General features: G+C 37.2%; 1 protein-coding gene across 9 annotated transcripts in view; it reads left to right on the top strand.

The window, feature by feature from the left end:
• NRCAM (neuronal cell adhesion molecule) overlaps positions 1-25629 on the top strand; it is a 319224-nt gene that overhangs the window by 250775 nt on the left and 42820 nt on the right. For all 9 annotated transcript variants that reach the window (XM_069107011.1, XM_069107012.1, XM_069107014.1 and 6 more), the window contains 6 exons: positions 13088-13231; positions 15188-15299; positions 19075-19241; positions 19324-19471; positions 21455-21579; positions 23541-23642. In XM_069107011.1, coding sequence (XP_068963112.1) covers positions 13088-13231; positions 15188-15299; positions 19075-19241; positions 19324-19471; positions 21455-21579; positions 23541-23642 — 798 coding nt within the window. The remainder of the gene's footprint in view (positions 1-13087; positions 13232-15187; positions 15300-19074; positions 19242-19323; positions 19472-21454; positions 21580-23540; positions 23643-25629) is intronic.

Raw genomic sequence — 25629 nt, 5'->3', positions numbered from 1 at the left:
ATTCATTATGCTACAGTATCTTTTTCCTTATCTTCTCTTCACATCTTAAAAATTTTTTTAAACCTTCCTATTTTAAGTTACCATTTTTCTCTCTTTTTCGTTACTAAACATCTAAAAGGCTTATGCTAATTTAATTCTACTAACTGTCTGTACTTTCTCATCACCCTCTCCCCTGAAATCAGGCTTTTATCCCTACTTCTTCACTAAAACTGCTCCTTCCAAAGTCACCAACAACTGAGAAATTGCCAAATCTGATTATCTTTTCTCAGCCCTCAACCTTTCTGAAGTGTTTGACACTGTTAACCTACTGTCTTCCACCTTGGTTTCCATGACACTCTAATTTACTGGTTATCCTCCTCTCTGTTGATCATGTCATCTGAGTGTTACTTACTAATTCATCTTCATCCTCCAGCTGCCAAAGTAAGTGTGAAACCTCAACTCTACTATTGGGCTTCCCTTCTCTCCCTATATTCTCTATCTTGGAAATCACAATCATGTGCATGGTTTCAATTATTTTCTCTATGCACATGACTTCCAAATCAATATCTCCAGTCCTGACCTTTCCCATGAGCTCCAGGTCCATATGTATAGCTATGTATAGGACACCGGATGCCTGAAATGTTCTGAACACATGCCTCAAATAAACTTATTCAAGATGCGGAGTCTAGCACTATTACAATTTTAGAAGAAAAAAATATTATTCCAGAGAACCTTTCAAAAGTTCTGTCATTAAGCCATTCCAGTGTGATTGGACTGCCTAGAGCAGGGGTGGGGAAGCTGTGGCCTTGAAGCCACATGTGGCCTTCTAGGTCCTCAAGTGCAGCCCTTTGACTGAATCCAAACTTCACAGAACAAATCTTTTTATTAAGAGGAGTTTGGATTCAGTCAAAAGGTTACATTTGAGGATGTAGAAGGTCACATGTGACCTTGAGGCCACAGGTTACCCACCCCTAGCCTAGAGTTTGGTTTCTGATGCCATAATCTTTAAGGCATTTAACATTGCTTTCATGCCATGCCCAGAGAGTGGAGGAAATAAGTGAGTAGATATGTAAATAATTTGTGCTATTGATTATTTACAACCCACCCAAATTGGTGGGGGAGAAGTTCTTTGGAAAATAAGCCTTTGGTGTTTTAAATAGTTCTTTAAAATAATTTATTTATTTAAAGATTTGTCTTCAAAGTAATCATAGGATTTGGATATCTGCTTCTGAAAGCTATATGAATGAAAGATGGTAGAAGCAAATCATTACCCTAGAATATGTAGGGAAGCTTAGAAAGGAAAGAAGTACCAAGGTCTGGACTTGGTATACAGAATTTTCTATTATAGGCCCAGCTCTGTCACCTAAGTTTGACCAAGACATTTAGTCTCTCTGTGCCTCAGTTGCCTACTCTGAAGGAAATAGTAATAATACCTGCTTTGTCTACTTTATCAGGTTATTTTGCAGGACAAGTGAGGATATATCTGAAAGCACTTTGTAACTTATGTATAACATTATTAAAAAGTAAGGTGGTATTTTTGCAAGAGGCAATGGGGAGAAGAAAAATTTCTAGCCCAGATAACTTCTTAATTCTGTTATTAAGACAAAGGTTGAAGGAAAAGAAAGCTCAAAGAAATCCCTGCTGCCTTATCTCTTCCTCGGCACCCCCTTTTCTCTAGGGTGTGATAAATTCATCTCTGGCCTTGCTTGATCTTCAGCAATGACTGACAAGTGGGTGGTGAATCATGGCCGCAGACAACAGGGAAGATAAAGATGGCTCTACCATATAGGCATAAAATAGACCTGAGGTTCATATCTTGCTCCTTTACTTTCTGTCATTGTACTGCTTTGAATTCTTTTTTTCCTGCAATGTTCTTGTGCCCTGTTACCCACCAAAGGCCAACCCTCCTTTCAGGAGAGTATTTTCTTATCCTGCTTTATCAACTGAGCCAATGCTATTGTTTTGAGTCTGTTTATAAATTGACTTGGTAGTGCTAAATGCAGAGATGTTTAATATAGCCCATCAGTAAGACTTTTCAGTGTATTGTTTTTCAAAATGTAGGTTTATTAATTTGACTGCTAGTTATTGGGTAAGATCTAATACTATAGGATCTTGGTTAAATGAAAAGAGCTGGATGGCTAATCATTTTACTAACACTATAATCTAGTTTGTTCAGGCTAAGTAGTCCTAATTAAATCATCTCCCTAATAACTCTTGGAAAGTGGCTTTTCTTTTAACTTATCATGTCGACATTGGGCAAATCACTTAACCTCCCTAGGTTTCTCTCTGTGGAGTTAACATTGACCAATAGTCTTTTACAGAACCATAACTAGGGATTTTTTGCACTTGGAGCAGAAAGTTTGGGTACAGTCATGCTAGAAGGGAGGAACACTTTGGACCAGTTGCTATGAGGATCAGATCCTGGAAGTAGTGATATGGGACTGGTTGATGGAGGGGAGACCCAGATCTGGGAAGCACAGGAAAGGCTACCTTCAGATTTAAGTAGGGAATCATTACCCTGAAGCAAAATTCTGGCTGTCCAGCCAGTAAAAGTTCTGGTACTTTACTGATTTATCTGGATGAATATGGAGCATTGTCTCTTTGTTACCTCGGGGTCACTGTATTCATCAAAGTGCATTCCTAACAAAGGATAATCTGCCTACCAGTCCATTTGACTGGGGAGAGAGGACAGCTTCCTGCTTCATCAGCTTTAGGCTTATAGGCAGTAGGACCTTTAAGGTACTCTTCAGTGGTCTAATAGCCATAATGACCACAGAGAGGAAGGAGCAGATGCCGCTAACCTGGGAGTAGGGATACAATAGTTATGTTCTGTTAGCCAGAGATAGGTCTTCAGCATTTTGACAGAGAAAAACTAAATGAAAACCTTTAAAATGTGATGAAAGACGTTAGAGTCATGGGATCTTAGATTTAGAATTGGTTGAGACTTTAAAGGTCATCCAATCCAGTGTTTTGTAAATTTGGCCCCAGTAAAAGGTTTCTGAATGCGCGACAGATTAATTACACCTCACACGTGTAAGGAATCCGAGGTGTTTCTGACGGCCCTTGCCCATGTTGCATCTCACTTCAGCCTTGGTTCTGAACAGAAAGCAGGAGTACTTTGTACTGTACATGCCCTCAGGCCACACAATGCAAATGAACACTGCCCAATCAGGAAAAGGGGTTGCAAGTGGAAAAAGTTTAAGAATCCCTGATTATTAGCCAACCCCCTTATTTTACAGATGAAGAAGCTGAGAACCTGAAAGGCTGTGACTTGCCCAAGGTCTCACAGCTAGTAAACAAACATCTGAGATGTGACTTGAACCCACATCTTCCTAATTCCTAGTCCAAAAAGCAGACAGACACTGGTAGGACACTAATGAAGAATCACTTTAGAAAGGAAAAAGAAAAAATAATTGGTAGTGGAGGAGAAGAAACTTTGTTTAAAAATACTCTGAAGATTATTTTTAAATATTTCCTGTGAGCCTTTGTGTGGCAAAAGATAAGATAAGAAAAAGATAAGAAGGTAAGATACATCATCATCATCATTGTGATCATAACTAGCATTCATATAGGCACTGTGCTAATATAGGCACTTTACATATAGGCACTTTACACTTATCTCATTTGATCCTCACAACAACCCTGGGAGGTAGGGACCATTATTATCCCCATTTTATAGATGAGGCCACTGGGGTGAACAAGTTAAGTGACTTGCCCAAGGTAACACAGTATCTGAGGCTAGATTTGAACTCAAGTCTTTTCTGACTCAAGGGCCAGTGCTCTATACACTGTGCCACCTAGCTGCCCCCTATATATTCTATATCTGGAAAGACTCTCAGTTTCAAGGAACCAGAGAATTGAGTTTAAACATTATGAGTAGCAATCTTTATCGGGAAATGAGATTTGAAAATGGGATGGAGAAGTGCATTCAGTCATCATCCATCAGGAAGCAGTCCCCACCCTTGAGGCACTTTGAAATAAGGTGAGAATTGTAAGTAAAACAGAAAAGTCAGGGAGGCAAAATTGAATGTTTATTGGTTAGTCTGCATTTTGATTCTAGACAGCTACCTTGTGTAATGAAATATAGCTCGGGAACATGGACCAGCACTGTCTTCCCTTGCAGCTACCCAGGAGTTCTGCACATTTCCCTGAACATTTTAAAAGGGCACAGTTGAGCTAACATCAGCAAAAGTAACTGACTCCGAGAAGTCTTTCATCTAGCCTATCAGTAGGAAATGCGTTTGAACCAAGGCATCCTTAAGAGATAAATCCACTGCCTAGGTATCTCAAAGACACCCACATATAATGAAATTCTAAATATAGGTTACTTCAGAGGCAAAAGGCAAAATCAAAGAATGAAAAGGATCTTGCCTTTTGATTTAATATTCCATGCCTTCTCTGAGATAACAAAAAAAATGTCTATTCCATATAAGCACTTTTCATCTATAGTGTGAGGCCATTTAGAAAAAAATATTAAAGGATGGTTCATGAAATGTAATGATATTATAAGGCATCTGAAAATGGTTTTCCCCCACCCCCTTTGTTCCTCTTCCAGAAATCCCATATAAGCAATTCAGATGGAATCTCCTAACCTCTGAAACTAGACTCTGCCCACAGGAACCTGCCAAATAGATATTTGCTAAAACCTGGACTCAACAGGCAGGTGAAAGTAGTGGTGAGGGTCAGACTGAGGCTAACATAACCCAATAGTAACTACCCCAGGGGTGTGGTCCTCAGTTGTTCATTGTCAAGGCTTAAATAACCTGTATAGAGATTATCCTTTTATAGTCTATCCATTAATGAAGTGAAAAAGTACAGTCCAATTACCCAGATGTCTGGTATAAATAATAATAGGAAGGAAGAGGAGAAGGCACAATAACTAACATTTACACGGTGTTTTAAAGTTTGTAAAACACTTCACTTTATACTTTTTTAGTGAGATAATCATTCTACCAAATGTCTTGGTTGTCGGAATCATCAGGTGATTGTCTGAGTCAGGAGACCCAAGTTTTAAATCTCAGCCTACCACAACTTAGCTGTATGACCCTGGTAAAGTCACTTGGACTTCTTTTGCCTCAGATTCCTCATCTGCAAAATTGTGATAATAACACTGATACTTGGCCTGCCTTCTTCTTAAGACTATGAGGAAAAAGTGGGAAAGGAAAAGGGCTTTGGAAGTGTTTTAATGCCCTATAAATATAAAATGTCATTATTGGTGTGGTAGATAGAGAACTGACCTAGAAGCTGGAAAGACCTGGTTTTTAAGTCCTGGGTTCAAGCCTTGCCTCCAACACATATTGGCACTGTGACCCTGGACAAGTCATTTAACCTCTAGTACTCTAGGTAGCTCTCTAAGTTGAAGAAAAGGTGCTGACTTGCATTGGTAGTGGATATTTTATCCTTGGGGAGTTTTCTATATCACAATGAAAGCATAGGCCCAACCCCTATCCCAAACTTTAAAAAATACCATCATTGTGATGTTGGACAAAGTTTAGCCATCACTATAAAGTGGTCAAGGTACAGGGACAGAGAGAGGAAAAAGGTGTTTGATGAAGGTTTGTTGATTTTACACTAAAAAAGAAAGGGATTCCTCCTAATATTATACTCCAGTGACTTGATCCTGCCCCTAAGTCTTTGACTCTGGTCATCTGAAGTGCATATGTTGATTTTATTGTGGAGGCCTTGCCTCTTTTTTTTTTTTTCATTATTCATTTGAATTAAACACACTTGACTCAGATCACCAGATTCTCCCTTTGGGACACATGATTTGGGTTGCTGGCAAGACACAGAAGCCCACAGGTAGTTACTTAATAAGGCCATATATTTTCACTGGTGAAGCACAAGTGAATTTCATACCTTGGACGCCTTCCAACTGGACCTCCTTATGCCACTGTGACTATTACTGTTTTCTTGGATTTAGTGGAAATGAAGCTTATGTCCCCATGGAGAGATCAGCTTGTTCACTGCTTTTTTGGAAAATATTTATTTTTTGCTAGGAAATGTCTTGCCAAATCCAAATATCTTGAGACAGTTTGATTAAGATGAAATAGGGAATTTTCAGCAGGATGGCTTTTAGGTAACTGACAAAGATTCAGACATTCTGATAAGCTGATAAGGAAAAGGGCCACATAAAAGCTTTTAAAAGTGTTTTCTGTCTGAGATGGAGATTTTAAAATGCAGCAACAGTATCCTAGTTTTAGTGATTATCTATCACTGACCTTCCTTTCTCACTTTGCTGGGGAGTTTGGGTTTGAGCAGTCATTGAAGTATTTTTCTCCTTCAGCATGTGCTACCAAACAACATAATTCACAGTTTCCCTTTGGCTTGAGGAATGAAGATCAGCTCTTGAAAACTCCTGAAATTGCACTACTGTAAATCACACTGTAGTTTAACAAAGTGTTAGTAGAGACACAATGCTCAAACACTGGGTCAAGGGAAACTGTTTGAATTCCTGTTTGTAATGAATGAGCTGAGACAGCTAGTATATGCCAGCAGACTCTGTAAGGGTAGGGAGATTCAATTCAACAAGCATTGATTCAATGTTAACTATATAAAATGCATGAGCAGTTAGGTAGCACAGTGGATAGAAGGCTAGACCTGGAGTCAGGAAGACTCATCTTTCTGAGTTCAAATCTGGCCTCAGACACTTCTTAGCTATGTGACCCTGGGCAAGTCACTTAACCCTGTTTGCTTCACTACCTCATCTGTAAAATGAGTGGAGGAGGAAATGGTGAACCAAGAAAACCCCAAATGGGATCACTAAAGAAGAAGATATGACTGAACACAAAAAAATACAAAATGCCCATTACATTAAGCCCTGGGGAAACAAAGATAAAAAAAAAAAAGATTATATAATCCCTGCCCTCAAGGAGCTTACAGTCTAAGGGGAGTAAAGGGCATATGATATAGACATAATTATGGATGATACTTCAGAGAGGCAAGAATGAAGGAGAAAACCCAGACAAAGCATTCAAAGAAAATGTATTGTGGGAGAGACCATTTTTTCTTGGGAGCTTGATAAGCCAATATAATGTAGTGAAAAGATCACTGAGTTCAGAATTGTAAAGCCTCCATTCTGGTTGTAACTCTGACCTTTTCCATATCTACAAGTGTGGGCAAGTCATTTAAGCACTCTGTGCCTCAGTTTCCTTATATATGTATAATGAGAATGAGATTTGCACTATTGACCTCATAGGGGTGTTGTGAGGAAAGTACTTTATCAATCCTGAAAAGATTATACAAAAATGAGCCTTACTGTCATGAAAGAGCAGGTGGAACCTGCACTGGGCTTTGGAGGATGAGAATTTCAACAGGGATAGATGGAAGTGTGTGCATTCCATGCATGGAGGAATATATGAAGCAAAAGAAGCCATGACAAGATCATGAAACAGCTAACAGTCCAATTTGGCTGGAATGTAACGTATATGAAGGGGATTAGAGATAAATTAGGTTAGAAATGGATCCAGATTACTGAGGCCTTTAATTCCAGGTCCATAGGGAGCCACTGAAGGATTTTTAGCTGGAGAGAGACATAGCTAGATCTGTGTAATAGAAGATTATTTTGTGTGTTTGATTTATTTTTGTGATGATTTGGTAAGTGGTTAGTCTAGAGACAGAAGGCTTGTTGGAGAGTCTCTCACAGTTGTCCTCAAGAGAGGGATGAAGGTCTGAATAGGGATGGTCATAGTTTGAGAGGAGAGGAAGAGAGGAAGATGAGAGGTGTTATGAGGGTAGAATTGTCAGGACTTGTCACCTGACTAGGGTGTTAAAGTGAAGACAAGGGAAGAGGAAAGTATGTCTATGGTTTTGAACACGAGCAACAAGAATGGACCTTATCCCAAATGCCTTTAATTCTAAGATGACTCATTCAATTCAACAAATCATTTTTAAGAGCAAATTTTTAAAGCCCAATGGTTTCAAATGCCTATGTGTAAATGCAGAAAATATGGCGAATATTGACTAGACTTCATTACTCAAGCAGGCAAATTAACTTCATAAATACCACTGAGACCTAATGGGGAGAGGGAGAGGAAAGGAAAGGGAGAGGGACAATACTGAATTTGGAGTCAAAAGACCCAGTTTAGATTCCCGTTTATCTCTTTTAGTAGGTGAAGAATGAAATATATATTTTCAGATATGGTGTGCCTTCAGACCCTCTTCACCTTTCACATGGCCTATTACAAAGGCTTTTTACCTGGCCTCCCTGATTCCATTATCTTCTCTTTCACATCTACCCCGTGCCAAAACAATCATATGAGATAGGTCTCACCATATATGTCACCAATAACCATCAGTAGCTCAAAAATCTTCCATGACTCCTTATAGACATGATAACATGGATACTTTAAGAGAAGTCAGGAAGATAATAACACACACACACACAAACCCATTCAGACAATAGCTGGAGTATTGAGTTTTGAGCACAGTATTTTAGAAAGGATCAGATTTAGAAGTAGAGGTAGGGGTGTATGAGCATTTATACCCAGATATCAGCTAACACTACAAACCAGGACTTTATTTGTTGTTTTATTAATTGTGTAGACTTGAGAAAGTAATGGGGAAAGGTAAATATTACAGGTTAAATTTCTCATATGTATCATATGCACCTTTCTCCCCCAGAGAGCTAGTTGTTAAACATTTAGCAGCACACACTGGGTAGAGGTTACCTTAGAGATCATCTAATTCATCTCTTCATTTTAGAGATGAAAAAAGTGAGGCCCTTCAAGATGAACTGATTTGTCCAGAGTCATGCAGGTGCCAGGAACTAAGTGTCAGAACTAGAATTCAAATCTCTGTCCTCAGACTCCAAAGGCAACTTTCTTTCTACTGTACTATATTGTACCTATGTGGAATATTGATTTTATATAATGTGTTTAGAAAAGTTAATACAGGATCATGAAGGGCCTAGAGAATCTCCCATTTGAGAATTAGTTGATGGAGCTAGGGCTATTTAACCTGGATATTTGGGGAGAGCAGAGTAAATACTGTCTTCAAGAATCTTAAAGGATGTCATATGGAAAGCTTAGTCTTCTTTGCCACAGAGGGCAGAACTACAAACAATGCATTGAAGTTGAAACAAAGCAGATTTCTGCCCTATATGAGGAAAAAAATGCTTCCTAACAATTGGGGTTAACCACAAATGGAATGGATTGGCCCAGGGTGTGTTCAATTCTTTCTCTAGAGCTCTAGTTGACCACTCACCACTTAGCAGAGAAGAGATTTCTATTCAGGTATCTATTAGATTAGATGGCTTCTATATTCTCTTGCAACTCTGAGATTCTGTGATTTTCCGAAAGCTAACTGGATACTTAATTTAATTGGAAAAAAGGTGTGTGGACCATAGGCTAAGATATACATATAGGACCCTTGAAAATTGCCCTGGGTTTATACTGATTGCTTACAAAAGATGTGACAAATCTGTTCCTTGGTTAGTTATTGTGCTCTCTCATTTGTGTTCATTTCTACACTTGGTAATACCTACAACCTGTTGAGAAGTCTAGGAAAATATTGTGTCTGTGTCTATGTCTGTGTATGTGTGTGTTGTCTATTTTATTTTTAAAGGGATAATTTATGACTCGGGACTGATTTAAAATGTTAGGTTCACAAACAGCAGGTGTGGGTTAAGGCTTCAAAATATTCTGAAGCTCATCCATCATCAGGATTTCATTCATATTGTTATATGAAGTGGAGCATTTTATGTGATTTCAGAAATTAGTTATTGATTGGGAATGTATTGTAGAATAATGCCCTTTTAAAGAACATTTGTATTATCCATGGAAGGTTACCTTAGATGAAAGAGGCTCAGAAAGGGACTCTCCTAGTAGGGGTTTAAATGGCCATTGGATATTGATAATCTGAGGCCTATGGAGGGGGTTGGGGGAGGATAGCCACGATGAAATGGAGAACATGGAATGAAGACCTGGGCCAGGTGGAGTCTCACAGCAGTGAGGTTTATTGTTTCATCTGAGGACCAGGGTTTATATACCTTTTACGAGTAAGCTAGCTCCTTTATCACATGGGATGGGTTGTACATTTCCCTTGTACTCAGTTCCCTTTGCGTCACTACTACCAGGGTAAGAATTCAATGCACTCTGTTCCCTGGACATCACAGAGAGTGGTGAGCCAGCATCTGGTTGTCCTGGGAGCAGCTGCAAGAAGCTGGCCGCTTCTACCTGCCTAACTGGAATTGGCCCTCAACAATAATCTATATTGAATTTCCAGGGTAATGTGGACAAATCTTCAAAATGTTAGAGGTGGGTGGCTAGGTGGTGTAGTGAATAGAGCACCTGCCCTGGAGTCAGGAGGAGCTGAGTTCAAATCCGACCTCAGAACTTAACACAAAACTAGCCATGTGACCTTGGGCAAGTCACTTAACCTCAATTACCCTACCCTCCTCCCTCCAAAAAGCAAAAAAAAAAGGAAAAAATATTAGAGGTTTTTATATTATAAATATGACCACAACAGTTTGGACTTGGTGAAATAAAGGGTGAAAGACTACCATTTGGTTTATTTTGATTCATGTTACATAGTAAACTATAATATGAACCATGTGTTAGAGATAAGAAAATAATAAAGGATTTTAAATAAAGTAGTAAAATATCTTTTTTTTAACCATTGGAGAGCAACCTTACCTGGGGTGGAACTGAGTATTTTCAATATATAGTGGTACAAGGCTATTTACAGTCAGAACTGAGGATAAATAAACTAATAAATTTATAAAATAAACTGATTTAAATGCTGAGTTAATTTTGTTAATCATTGATAGACAAAGATATAGTTTACTCATTTTTAAAATTTATTTGGGCATCTCCATATTTTTAAAGACAGTATAAGGATTTGACCAAAGGATTGGCACTCATCAGAAGGGTATTCTGTCCAATAGCACAGTAATGCCTACCACCTGAGGGTGACACTAATGTATTACCATGTATTATTTAGTCTATTCAGTTACATTATGTTTCAATAGGAATAGGAATAGATTTGTCCTCACTTTTCATGACTCAAGAGATTTTGCTGAAAACCCAATGTCTTAAAGAAACATTTCATTCCAATCTATTCTTTATTATTTCCAGCTGTTCCTTACCCACCTCCTCCCCCAGTAGAGACTTTTTTAGGTCAGAGAGTAGCTTAAAGCAAACCTAGGTTTATCCAAATAGTTTACTGAGCTACCTACTTATGTCTGGCTAAGAGGTGTAAGTGGGGAACAGGCTTGATATGCATGCATATGCTAAGACACATAGTTTCCACCTAGCATCTTAGCACAGGGCCTTATCTTCAATAAGCAACTTTCCATTCTTCTCCCACTCCTCAGGGATTTGAAAATATTATTCCTCTCTTTCTCCTCTCCAAATGTCCCTCAACCATCTCTTCCAGATCTCTCATCTCACTTACTGTTTACAATCATTAATCAAGAATTTACCCACAACTGTGCCTCTGAGCCAGAGTAAGCTTAAATTGTTCCAGCCCTTAGCCAAATTTAACCCTTGGCTATGATAGCATATTAGAAACTTTAAAGAATATACAATGGAGTAGGAATTTTGTGAACATAGAAATTTCTAAAGCAGGAAAATATATTTCTCATTCCATTGTATTAATTTTTGTTTATGACAGTATAGTCTTATAAAAACTCTATTTGGACAAGAATTAGAGTAATTCTGCATTTGTTGAGTTAACTTTTGCTTCAATTTATTTGCCATATTTTCTTGCTATCAATAGAACAGGTTTAGATGACTTCAGAGGTCATCTCATCCAACTTCCTCATTTTACAGAGAGAGAAACTAAGATCCACAGGGATGAAATAACTGGTCCAAAGTTATACAAGTCATCACTAACAGAGTCAGAGTTAGGAGTTGGGTCCTCCGCTTCCAAATCTAGAATCCTTTCCAATAAGAAACTTGGCAGGGGGGGGGAGTGAAGGAGTACAGAAGGGACTGGTACCAGTCTTGTGATGCATTCACACTTGGGAGGAAGGAGTTTTCAGGGTGGTACAAAAGAAGCATCAGGGTTAGAATGGGCAAGGCCACTCCTACATGTAACACATCCTTTAGTATGGCACACCTTCCCTCTAGGGCCAGGGGAGTTTGAAGTTCAGTGATAACTTTAGTTCATCGAGTATGAATCTCAGTGTTCTGGAAGTGGATAGGTAGGTCTGGGCAGAGGTACGTGAGGAAGAAACAAGTGATTCTGGAGGACCCCTAACTACCCCTTGCCTTGTCCTAATGGGAGGTCTCCTAGCACAAAGCACACTTCCCTCACCCTACCATGCCCAACCTTTACAAGAAAAATAACAACTACTCCTCACCCCTGGATTCCTCTTCTTACTGGAAACACCCCTCTTCTTCCCACTCACCCACTCTCACAGGACTCAGAACTGCAAATAGAGGGACCTAGTGCTGGTGGATTTACCCAGATGATGGCAGTTCCCTGGTAGCTGGAGTGTGGGCACACCATGAGGGTGGGGCATGTAGCCACAAAATTAGCTCGATGAGGGGACAGAGCTCAGCCCCTACAGTCACCCTCTTGGAACATTAAAATCTGAAAGAGATCATAGAGGTCACCTAGCCATTAGCTTATGGCTAGGTAGGGGCTTCTTGGCTTGATTCTGTGTTCTGGTTGCTTTTCAAGAAATCTCCGCTTATCTAAAGCCCACATAATATCTTTTAGATGAACTATCCTTTTTAAGAGGATATTACACACATTATTAATACTCTTTAGGCTGAATCCTATAAGTCCAGACTCCCCTTTATCCACTTAAGACTGAATAAGTATTGAAAATTAATAACTTTCTTAGCCCTGCTGATGGATAATGATTCAACACTATGGAGTAGATTTTCATTGTTGTTAGAATAAATTATCTCTTCCACCTTTAAAAATAAAAATCAGATTCAGATTCTGAATAAGCTTCTTAATTAAAAAAAAAACTAAACAAAACCAAAAAAAAAATCCCTTGAGTTTTTCATGTTGTCTCATTACTTCAATACCTACCTAAGCTCTGGGTCTGTAGTTTATGAATACTTGGTGCTGTACATGTCTACTTTCATAAGCTCTTTATTCATTTCTTCAAACAGTTAAATTCAAGAAGAATCTTTATATTTTTACACCCAAACAGTGGCTCCTGATGATCCCAGCAGAAAAATAGATGGCGATACCATTCTTTTTTCTGATGTTCAAGAAAGCTCCAGTGCTGTTTATCAATGTAATGCTTCAAATGAATATGGATACTTGTTGGCAAATGCATTTGTGAACGTTTTGGGTAAGGTGTTTCCTCATAGTGGGGGTGGGGGGGAATAAACATTTATATGTCATCTATTATGTGCCAGGCTATGATAATCTCTTTACAAATATTATTTCATTTTATTCTCACAACAATTCAGGGGGATAGGTGCTGTTATTATCCCCATTTTACAGTTGAGGAAACTCAGGTAGGCAGAGGTTAAGTGACTTACCTAGGGAAAATTCAATACACTATTTATTAAGTGCCTACTCTGTGCTAGACATTCTGCTAAGTCAGGGAAACAACAAAAAGAAAATTAATGAAAAGTCCCTACCTTCAAGGAGTTTATAATCTAAAAAGGCAGATAACACACAAAAGGAAGCAGAAAAGTAATAGGGTGGGGGAATGGGGGAGAAGAGTGGCAGCAATTGTTCTGTGGAATTAAAACCAAGCAAAACTGAGGCAGCTAGGTGGTACAGTGAATAGAGCACTGACCCTGGAGTCAGAAGAACCTGAGTTCAAATCCAACCTCAGACACTTAACACTTACTAGCCATGTAACCTTGGGCAAGTCACTTAACCCCAATTGCCCCTCCAAAAAGCAAAAAAAAAAAAAGCAGAGCAACAGATGTAAAGTAAGCTGAGCATCTTTTTCTGCCCTCTCTAAAGGAAGGTATTGGAAGGAGTTTGGTATTCCACCCTCCAATCAGACAGGAGAAGAGACTGAGGGAGTTTGTATCAATCAAGGCTTGAGTTAGCAGCATGGTAGTGAGTTTAGAAGTGATAAATTTATCCTGGGAGGAGTATCTTGTATTCCATGGAGATGAAGCGGAATATGTGTCTGAGACCAGGTTTGAACTCAGTTCTTCCTCATTCCAGACCCAGTATTCTACCCTCTTAATGACCTACCTGCCTGAGTAATTATCTATTTAATTCATAATTGTTGTTCTTTCTCTTTCACTCATATCTCTTAGGTCTCGTTTTTTAAAACAAGAACAAGTTAACCCAGCATTTAAAAAAAATTTTAAGTCCTCTTATTAGTTAATTGATAGGTTGACTCCTTGTTCTGTGGGAAAGAAAAATCACATAAGATTGAATAGTAATTTTAAAATCCAGATTTTACTATAATTTCTGCCCTCGGGCTTGGCAAATTCTTAAATTATTCTATTCTTACAGTTTTTCATCTGTAAAATGGGAATGATATCCTTGACTTTTACTTCATGAATATATTAAAAAATATATATAGTCCTTATTTGTGGTAAAATGTTTAGATAACAATAGAAGAAATCTGCTTATATAGGTATTTAGTGAGATCTAGATTTTATTTATTTCTGTAACTGATGTTCCAGGAAAGCAATTAATTTTAATGTTTAAATTACCCAAGTAGCATTTTTCTTACTTATTTTCTATAGAATTTGTTCCATAATACTAGAAGATTTATTTTCTCTTTAACTACCTGAGGTCGTTGTTTCCCTTTTCAAAACAAAAATCAGGATGTTTTGCCTGTATTTGAGATATTTTAGAATAGGGGTTCTGAACCTGAAGTCCATGAACTGTTTTATTTAAATATGAATTTTGATAATTGAATTTCAATATAATTGGTTTCCATTGTAATACTATGTATTTTGTGTGTTTAAGAAGGGGTTCATTGACTTCATCAGAATCCCCAAAAGGGTACATGACCATTTAGAAATGCTTCAGAAAAAGAGAATTAAACTTTTAACTCAGTAACGATGCTTAAACCATGAAAGTCTTGGTGAAGGTGTTGGAAACTAGCACATTTTGTCTTCTTAATGTCCTTTGTGCTAATTTTTCAATAAACACAGAATATATATGGAATTCTGCTCTTTTCCAAGCTAACCTACCAACCGGTATCAGAGTCAGTACTAAGATGGCAGGATTTAACATGAAGCCATACAAGAAAATACAAACAAATTACTAGAGATGACTAATTTTTGAGTCTGAAATGTGTCTCTTAATTTTTTCCTGTTTTTAGCTGAACCACCACGGATACTTACTGAAGCTAACTTACACTATCAGGTCATTACAGACAGGCCTGCTTTGTTAGATTGTGCTTTCTTTGGTTCTCCTATTCCTACCATCGAATGGTAAGGAACAGTACCTGTTTTTAAAAAGTTGACATATTTTACTGTATTTTACTCTTCTTTTTCCTCTCTTTATTAGTTTTTAATGGAAAAAGAATGTTTTATTAACATACAAACCAATCTTTCACACAAAATGAAAAGAATGTAATAGAGAGAATGATAATTTATTTTTTAAAAATAGCCATATTAATAATATTAATCTGGTAGGTATGTTTTTGGGTACAGAGCTTCTCAAAACATGGTGTTCTTAATCTTTCAAAAATTTCATAGATTGTATTGCTTCACCTATAAATATGTTGTTCTGTTCTTCAAAAAATAAAGGTGATAAAATAATGCTGAATTTTATCCCAATACTATGTATAGGATAAGAAAATGGTCCAGCTATGTAGTCAAAACAAAAGATAGTCAAATGGATAGTTCTCATGTTCCATTGGTTTCTTCACAGTGACAAGAAAACCCACAGCTCACTAGGTAGACCCCTTGTGGTAAACTTCTTAGAATACCTGGATAAGTCACATGCAATAAACAGATTGTATTGTGACCTTTTCTCCTGGAAGGAGAAGGTGGGGGAGAAGTCATCATACAGAGGCAGCTAGATGGCTTAGTGAATAGAGCACTGGGCCTAAAGTCAGGAAGACCTGAGTTCAAACTCAGCTCCAGACACTTGCTGTGTGACCCTAAGCAAGTCACTTAACCTCTGTTTCCCTTAATCCAGTGGACAAAGGAAATAGCAAACTACTCCAGAATCTTTTCCAAGAAAACCCCAAGGCAGTATTGGCATGCCGTGTTCTACAGAGTCACCAAGAGGTATTATTGTAAAGCTAATCACAAGCAGCTTTCCAGAGGACTGCTGCTGTGAACAGCTTTCAAGATTCTGATTACATAGTATAGTGAACACTCTATTTATTCAATAACAAATCAAAGCGAAACATTCACACAGAAACAAGGTACAACATTCACAATGTTACAACTTATTACAGAAAATCAAAATACAGCATTCACAATGATTTATCAATAAAATGGTGACATAGTTTTCACCAAAGTGGTCACAATAGTTTTCAACAAAGTACAATCATTTAGTAACTCAATCATTCAATTGTCCTTAACTAGGCTAAGGGTCACAAAATACAATAGTCAAAGTTCTCCACTCGTGGGGCACACTAAGTTACAGATCAGTCACTATTCAATCATCAGTAACTATCAATCATCAGTCACTACTCAGTCATGAGTCACTACTCAGTAACCTCTTAAGGGGTAGTGGAAAATACACAGGTCATCCACTCCTAGGTCACAGTAAATCATAATATTAATCATAATCAGTCAGTACAGAGTATCCAAGTAAAGTCTTCTATCAGCTTGACTCAAGGCTGGCTCTCAGCTTCCATGGTTCCTCTTCCATGGTGCCAGCTCTAACTGTCACCTGGGTTCAAAGGCAGTCAGCTCCCAGCTCCTTGTCCAGTTCTTCATCCAGTTCCCGTTCAATATTGAAGTGCACAGTGTCCAGTCCACCTCAAATCCTTCATAGTTCTTGTTTCTGGGAAGACAAAGCTTAACAGAACCACAACAATATTCATGCACATTGCTGGCACCAATTCACTATTTGCCTGTGAAATCAACTCAGACCCACCAACAAGGTCTGAGAACTCAACACAAATCATCAACATATAAATCAACACAGACCCACAAACAAGGTCCAAGAGGTCAGCACAAATCATCAGCAAAGTCCCAGGACCTCCAAAACCCTCCTTCAGGAGTTCTGTACACATACAACCAGAAAATCCTCTTTCAGAGCTTCCAGTAAGGTCCCAGGGCTTCTGTACAAAGTATCATAAACATAAACACTGACAGAGCAGACAGAGTGCCAGGATATTACAAGTTTTCTCCTTCTTGACTCTGCCACCACAAGAGTCCTTTTTTCAGCTCCTGCTGTCTCTAGTCCTGGGGCTCTCCTTATATAGTCATTGGCTTCTCCCCAGGAGTTCACAAGTTCTAGGGTTCACAAGTTGTGGAATTCACATGTTCTGTTTTTTAACAGACTGAAACCAGGTGTTAATTCAATAGCTGAAACAAAGTATGAACCACTTCTGTGCTTGCTATCACAATCATTTAGAATTGGAAAAGACATTGGGAATCATTTATATCAGTATAGTCACACTTAAATAAAAGTAGATTCCTGTGGGCTGCATAGTGACTTAGAAAAAACAAAAATTAACAGTAATGATAATGGTGATGATTATAGATAACATTCACATAGCAATTACTATGTGCCAAACACTGTTCTGAGTGCTTTACAACTATTTACAACTCATTATATCCTCACAACAACCCTGGCAGTTAGGTATTATTATTATCCCCATTTTACAGATGAGGAAACTGAGGCAAATAGAGGTTAAGTGACTTGCCCACAGTCACACAGCTAGTAATAATAATAGGCAACATTTATATAGCACTTAATATATACTAAAGACACATATATAGGCACAGCTAGTTAGGGCTGAGGTCACATTTGAGCTCTTTTGAACTAGCTGCCCATATTGCATTATATTTTTATTTATCATGTTAAACATTTCCTAATTATATCTTAATCTAGTTAGGTACACAAGCAGTAGCTGGCCCTGAGTTTATCATTTCTGCATTAGATCAGCCCCCCACTTTACACTTCAGAAAATTGAGACCAGCAAAAGTGTCTCATCCAAGGACAAACAGGTAGTAAATAGCAAAACTGAGATTCAAACCCAGGTCTGCTGATTCCAAATCCTTTGCTTTTCCCACTGTACCACACTGTCCACAGTTGTCCAGTAATGGAACAAGCTTCCATTGGTAATGCTATAGAAGTAATACAATAACATTGAATGGGAAGATGGACTAGATTAAACTCTAAAATCTTTTCACCTCTAAGATTCTATGGCTGGGATCTTTTACTCTTCCATATGCCTCCTATTCCCTCCCTCAGCTATATACATTTACAGTCTCATACACTCATAATCAAGATGGTCATTACCATTTTCTCCTGAATATTTTGGCCTAACTAAAGGCAGAAAGGAAAGTGAGAGTAGTTGTTCCAGAAAAGGAAGGAATGGAATAACTAGATGGGGAGATAAATAGTTCTACCACATAATAGAAATTGGAAATAGTGGGCCCCCCAAAGAACACGATCATGACAATGCTGCCACACCTGTGGTCATGCTTTCTAGTTCTCCTTTTCAGTTATCTGTATGGTCTCTCCAGGCAGCCATAACCCTGGGATCTGAAAGAATACAACATCCCACTTCCCGTCATTAATAATGCCTCACATGTGTCCCTATCCACAAATCCCATGCATCCTTTCTATCTGTATTGTAGTTGTAATCTCTTAGTTATCTTGTTCCTAGGAGGGAAAGTTACGTGTTAGACTAGGGTTCCCATTTTCTTTTAGAAGCTAAGGGAAACGACCCTTCAGGGAGAACAGTTTTCATTTTGCCAGCTTTATCGCCATTTAAAAATTATTGCTAATATGCCCATGGTTATTTTTTATAAATGTACTTAATTGCACATACAATCAAGTTGTCTAACGTGCTCACTTTTTTCAGGGTTTATATCATTTTACCTGTGGTATATGCGACTTTGGTGCATAAAGAAGCAAGAATGCTCATAAGCATTGTAATTGTGCCCAACTCCACATGGAATGTAACACTTAAATTCAGATAATGTTCGCCTTGACCTTTAAAAATAGAGCTTTATGTATTTGAGTTTAAATGAGTGTCAAATGTTGCCTCTTCGTATTCGTTTTGCTACGTAGGTTTAAGGGCACAAAAGGAAGTGTTCTCCAGGAGAACACATACGTGTTTCATGACAATGGAACTTTGGAAATTCCTGTGGCCCAGAAGGACAGTGCAGGCACCTACACATGTGTAGTAAGGAACAAGTTAGGGATGGCGAAAAATGATGTTCATCTAGAAATCAAAGGTAAGCCAGATGGCCTTGATTTGTTTCATCAAGCAAGTTTCCTACTTTTTCAGATGGTTAAGAATAATTTTCTAAATTTCAGATCCCACCAGAATCATTAAACAGCCTGAATACAAAGTTGTGCAAAGAGGTGGCAAAGCTTCCTTTGAATGTAAAGTAAAACACGATCCAACTTTAATAGCTACTCTCACATGGCTGAAGGATAATGGTGAGCTGCCAAATGATGGAAGGTATTTGCAAAAGACTTTTTTCTCATGATTTTCCAATTCACTTTCTGTTCTCTTTTGTCCCGTGCACTTTAAACTACCAATTGGTCCATGACTTTCGTGTAGCTATTACACAGTGGTTTATTTTTTGTGCTTCCAAAATCTAATATTCCAAGAATATATAAGTATTTATTTTGTTATGTTACATATTATCACACTATATTTATTATATTTCTCTTCTGGAACATTTTAAGTTTTGGAATGAAACTGGATACTCAGTTTGTCCATTTCTTTATGTCTGTGGGTCCTCTTATGCAGGGGCAGAATCTTTAAATTCTGGATATTGATCTCCTTTTTTATATCTCATCAAGAGCATGGAACTCTACGTAAATGTTTCTATGATAATTCTAATAAGGGAATATAATACTGGTAATTACCAGTGGACTTCCAAATCCTTATCAGAAATTTCAAACGACAGAAAGCTTTTTCTTTGAGGCAGAGATGGCTACCCAGATAGAGTGAAGGATCTGGAGTCAGGAAGACTTGAGTTCAAATCCATGCTCAGATACCTCCCACTTATGTGACTGGCAGAAAGTCATTCCGTATACCTCAGTTTGCCCATGTACAAAATGGAATTAATAAAAGCACCTACCTCCCAGAGTTGTTGTGTGGATAAAATGAGATGATATTTGTAAAGCAATTTGGAAACATTAAAGAACTATATAAATACTAGCTATTATCATCATTAAGGACACACAGAGGAAGGCAAAAAGCCAGGGTCCAGTGTTGCATGTTATACAATATATACAAATGCTAAGTATTATTATTATCTGGTGAGTATTTTGGTTTTGTTTTCATTGAAAACAGTGGAGCAACCACGCAAGAATTTTTCTGATCTTTATATTTAAAGGTTCTTGGAGGCAGGTTTAATGTCCTTAAGTTAAGGGTTGAAGAGTAAAGCTCCACTTTGGGGCAGTTTTTCTTCTCCATGTCATGAATTCTAGTAAGTTCGTTAAAAACTGTTTTTCATTCTTTGTGAGTAGTACCATTGCCCTCTCCTGGATAGAATGCTTCCTCCCTTTAACACAACTGCAGAACATGTAAACCTGTGTTCCTTGAATGAGACCTGATGACACCTATACTTCTTAGTCGAAAGGCAGAGGCATCACTAATAAGCTCCCAATAGAATTCTGTCATGCTTTTGAGCCTGTGTGCCCTGCCTGGCTCTTTATGTATCTCAGTTTCCCTCTCCCCCTTGCCCTCACTTTTTGGTGTAAGGAATCTAGTCAGTGATAGAAGAAAAAAATAAATTATTTAAATGTTTATAAAAAGACAACCCTAGTTAATTTAAGCCTGATAAAATTTAACTACAAAACAGTTTAAGTACACATATATATGTGTCATTGTTTTCAAAGCAAACAGAAATTCTAAGAAAATATTTAGCATGTTTGGCTCAGACTTGGGAAAACTAGTTGTTGCCACGGATATAAACCTATATTTCCATCCCTCTTGTTGATAAACAAGATTTTCCTTTCTTTTCTCACTCTTTTTTCCCCATGTGAGAATATGCACATCTTAACTGTCGCTCCAGATAGGTATAGAAAATAACAAATTCCTAATAGACACGCATTTAGTAAGCACCCACTGTGGGCTAGGCATTGTACTAGGCACTAGATAGAAACTTACAAAGGTGAAGCTATATAACCATATTTATATATCTGTTTTCTAAGTTTTGATTTTTACTCATCAGGGTTTCTTAAATTAAACCATTCTCTGGAGCTACATAATCAAGATCATGGGCATAGAGCCATCTTTGCCAAAAAAAAAAAAGTTAATGCCAAATTTATTGCTTTAAAAACTACACTCTTACAATAAAGTGGAAACGTCAGTTTTCTCTATTGATAATGGCAAGGTATTTCTGCAGAGCTAAGAAAGTGCCTATAAATAATAATGAAATATGTATGGTGAATGACCTTTGGGATTACTCTGAATCTAATCCATTTGCAGGTTCAGTGTCGATAACGACCATCTGGTTATAATGAACATAAGTGATGAAGATGATGCAACCTACACTTGTATAGCAAATACATCTCTGGACATTGTTTCCGCAAGTGCTATGCTTAGAGTCGTTGGTAAGAAGACAGTCAAACATTAAACAAATACAAGAAAACTTACACATAGAGTTTCTCAGCAAATAATGGAAAAACGGAATCTTTAACTGAATTTTATTTTAGGAATAGCATAATAATCCAACTGAGAACTAATTGTCTCATTTTTTTGTCAAGACTATGTCTATCATACGGATAAACTCTTAGCAAGTAGTAGTGTACATACATACTGAGTAACTATTTTAATAATAGTTTAGTGAGCAAATAGGGAGATGATGGAGTGATTTTTAGACAAAATCAATTTTTTTCTAAATTGCTGCTATGAGATTATTAGTGCCATGTTTTCATAGGTAAATTTCATTTTATAACTTCTATAGTAGGCAGTCTCTGCTTGTAAAATCTTATATCTTTCTATTACTAACTTTGACAAAAATTCTTTTATATTAACGTCCTTCTGGCTCCTTCTCCAACTCCAGCTCCTGTTTACGGTAAACTAATTCAAATCTTCTTTTTCTGTCTTCTCTTCAACGTACTTCACATCTCCAAATCAATATTTTTTCCATTACATATCATTTGTTGATTGTTTATCTTTAAGGAAAAATATGCTAAATTTTTTTGTTGGTCATTTACTACCATAAATAGTTTCTTCATTTTAACATTGGAGTTTCTTTTACTCAGCATGCCATTATTCATTTCTAAAAATTTTACGAATTATTATGCAATCAATTCATTTGATAAAATGTATGTAATTTGACAAGAACATTATAAAATGATACATTACTTTAAAAGGTTATCATTTATACTTGCAGAGTGAAAAAACTATTTAAAATATGTAACTCCACAAATTATTTTTCATTTCAGTTCTTTGAAGGTTATGTCTGGTTTCTATTTCTGGAAAATTGTACCTCTCCCCCCACCCCAACAAAAAGAGGATCAGAAGAGATTCATTGACATTATTCTTGCATTTCTGATACAGACTTAGCTTGATTTATGTTCATGTGATATAAATCACTAAAGAATGACAAATAATAATGCATTTATGACATGTACTTTTCCTGACACCTGGAAATGAAATCAGAAATGACTTTCTAGATTATTTTCCATTTTTCAATGCTGCTTTTTTATTTAGCACTTGAATGAGAAATCTAATTTTGTACATAATTGTTCCTTGGATTTTAATTTCAGTCATATGTGATATGGTAGTGGGACTTTAATTTGTTGACATCTTTTGTTTCTGCTTCTGCATGAATAAACAAAAATAAATAAAGATATCTTTGGGGGCTTTTTTTAAAACCCTAGGGTCAAAGTTATTTCCGTAGGTGGGTGCTCATGATGGCACTCTAATTCTATGGGACACTAAAGTACCATTTTCCATGTTATTGCCTGGGAGTTGAGGGATTCTGATAGAGCGGATATTTTGTAATATAATGATTATAATAAATTGGTATTTTGGTATCATACAAGGGTAACTGTACCTCCCCAAGTCCCTAACCTAGTGCTGTTACTAGGCAATGACTTTAAGCATATGGCTTAAATATGCATGCTGAGATTGGTAAATTCCATTGTACTTGTCAGACTTCATTTCTAGAAGTTGCTCTTCTCCATTTTTCCTCTGGTAGAAATGAAGTTTTGATTTCTTATGTAAACATCCATTTGTGTTTATGAGAAGACTCATAAACTGAAAATGTTGGTGATCCATGCATTTTAATTTCCATTTTTAAAATTATAAATGATTGATCTTCACTTGAGAAACTAGCAAATGGAAGTCAGTAATATTAATTCAGTGAAAGTTTTCGTCTGTGCCTTGTGTCCCAAGAAACCTCAGTTATTTCCATTTCATTTCGGTAGCTTGTCATGTTAAGACTGAACTGTGATATGTCTGTAAGATTTCCTTCCATCCTATTCTTATCTGAATAGTAGAGTGGATAACTGTTGGATCCCCTTTCCTGAGGTTATTGATCATAATGTATGTGTTTGACCTGCAGATCGTCCAAATCCGCCCTTTGATTTGGAATTGACAAGTCTTCTTGAAAGGAGTGTTCAGTTGTCATGGATACCAGGAGAAGAAAACAATAGTCCTATTACAGGTATGTTCAGCCATTTTCTATGTAGCAATTATTCCGAGACTGAATTTTTTTCCAACTACTGAAGCACTTTGGATTATACAACTTAGTTTCCCATCAGGAATTTCTTCTGTCTCTTATTTGACTGAACCACCAAACTGATCTACCAGACCTTTTTGTTAACAGGGGAGTGTTTTCAGTTATAGGGTGCTTTTATGTATTTTGAAAGCATAGTTACATCTCATCTCATTGGAACCTCATGACAACTCTTTAAGGTAGGTAAAACAGATATTCTTAGGATAAGGAAATGTCCTTGAGAGCAAGGAACACTACTTTTTTTTTTCATTTTTTTTTTTTATCCCCAGAAGTTCCTACATAATCGGAACTTACTAAAAGTTTATTGAATTGAACTGAAGCGGTGTAGATAAAGTGATGCTGCTAGGCCAATCAATCAATCAGTTAAGTGATTGATCCCAAGTGCTAGGGATACAAAAACAAAAACGTAAAGTCCCTCCCCTAGTAGCTCACAGTCTGGCTAGGACAATGCGTACATATATTTGTCATTGTGATTGAGTCATTTCAGTCATGCCCAGCTCTTCATAACCCCTTTTGGGTTCTTCTTGGCTAAGATGCTGGAACAGTCTGCCATTTTCTTCTTCAGTTCATTTTATAGATGAGGAATTGAGGCAAACAGGGTTAAGTGACTTACCCAGAGTCATACATTTACTAAGTGTCTGAGATGAGATTTGAACTCGAGAAGATGTCTTCCTGATTCTAGTTCCAGTGTTCTATCCACTGCTCTTTCTAACTGATCTCTATACATATACAAATATACACAACATAGATAAAAGTTTATGGGGTAGGGAGGCAGAGAGTGAAGGCACTAGGAGCAACAGGAAATCAGACCAAGCCACTTATAGAAAGTGGAACTGTAGATGATCATTAAAGGAAACTAGAAATTCTGAGAGACAGAGGTATGAAGGGAGTATATTTCAGGCATGGGACATAGTTATTGCAAAAGCAGGAGGTGAAATGCCTTTTATGAGGAACATCTAGAAGGTCTTTTTTGGCTAGGTAATACAGCTAATGGGAGATCTAGGAACATGACCCCAAGCTCTTAACTACCAGCCCAGAGCTCTTTCTAATAGACCATACCACAGTGGAATATAATTAATTTAGCTTTATGAATTAACCTGAGCCCAGAGAATTAATCTGATTAGGGCATAGTCTTAAAGAAATTTTACTATTGCCAAATGAAGATGTTTAAAGAAAATTTGAAGTCATTCCCTAGAGCACAAATATTATGTGCCTTTACATTATCACTATTAAGAACAGGACCCTTGATATTTTCCTGTCTCCTCTAGGAATTGATCCTTTTAGCCATCCTCTCCCTCACTCTAATTTTCAACCTCTCTTTATCCAGGGACTTCTTAACAACTACCTTCAAACATACCCAGATTTATCCCCATCCTTTAAAAAACAAAAAACAAAATCTACATTTGACTCCACCAAGTCTTTTAAACTATGGTCCTGTAACTGTTCCCATCCACAGTCAAACCCTAGAGAAAGCTATCTACATTCTGAAGTCCGAAATAATTTTTCTATTATTTGATAGTCTTCTTTTTCTTCTTTGAATTGTCAATATCCTTCATCAACTAACTGCATTATACATTAGTTCTAATTAAATAAATCAGCTAGATTTAATCATTTGTTTAGAATAATTTGCCAGTTTTCCCACATAAAAAAGCTATCATTGGGTAACAAAGTTCTGCTTGCCTTATAGTTTTGTAGATGTAATTATACTTTACTTTCATGAAATAGCCTTCTATTGACAAAAATAATATCTTTGAGAAGAAATCTTTCATTAGCATAATAATTAATGTACTCTAAATTCATAGGTTTCCTGATTAACAATAGCCCATAGAAACCAACTGCTAAAGTGTCATATTTAAAAGGATTTTTGAGAACGTAATTTGATAATGCAAATTGTTGCATTTCATTGAAATATGTG

Source organism: Petaurus breviceps, unplaced genomic scaffold (genome assembly GCF_028583685.1).
Source record: "Petaurus breviceps papuanus isolate PSGF00001 unplaced genomic scaffold, PetGlider_PUasm1.0 84, whole genome shotgun sequence".
Lineage (NCBI taxonomy): Eukaryota > Metazoa > Chordata > Mammalia > Diprotodontia > Petauridae > Petaurus > Petaurus breviceps.
Note: the sequence above shows the minus strand (reverse complement) of the source record. Positions and strands in the feature narration are given on the sequence as shown.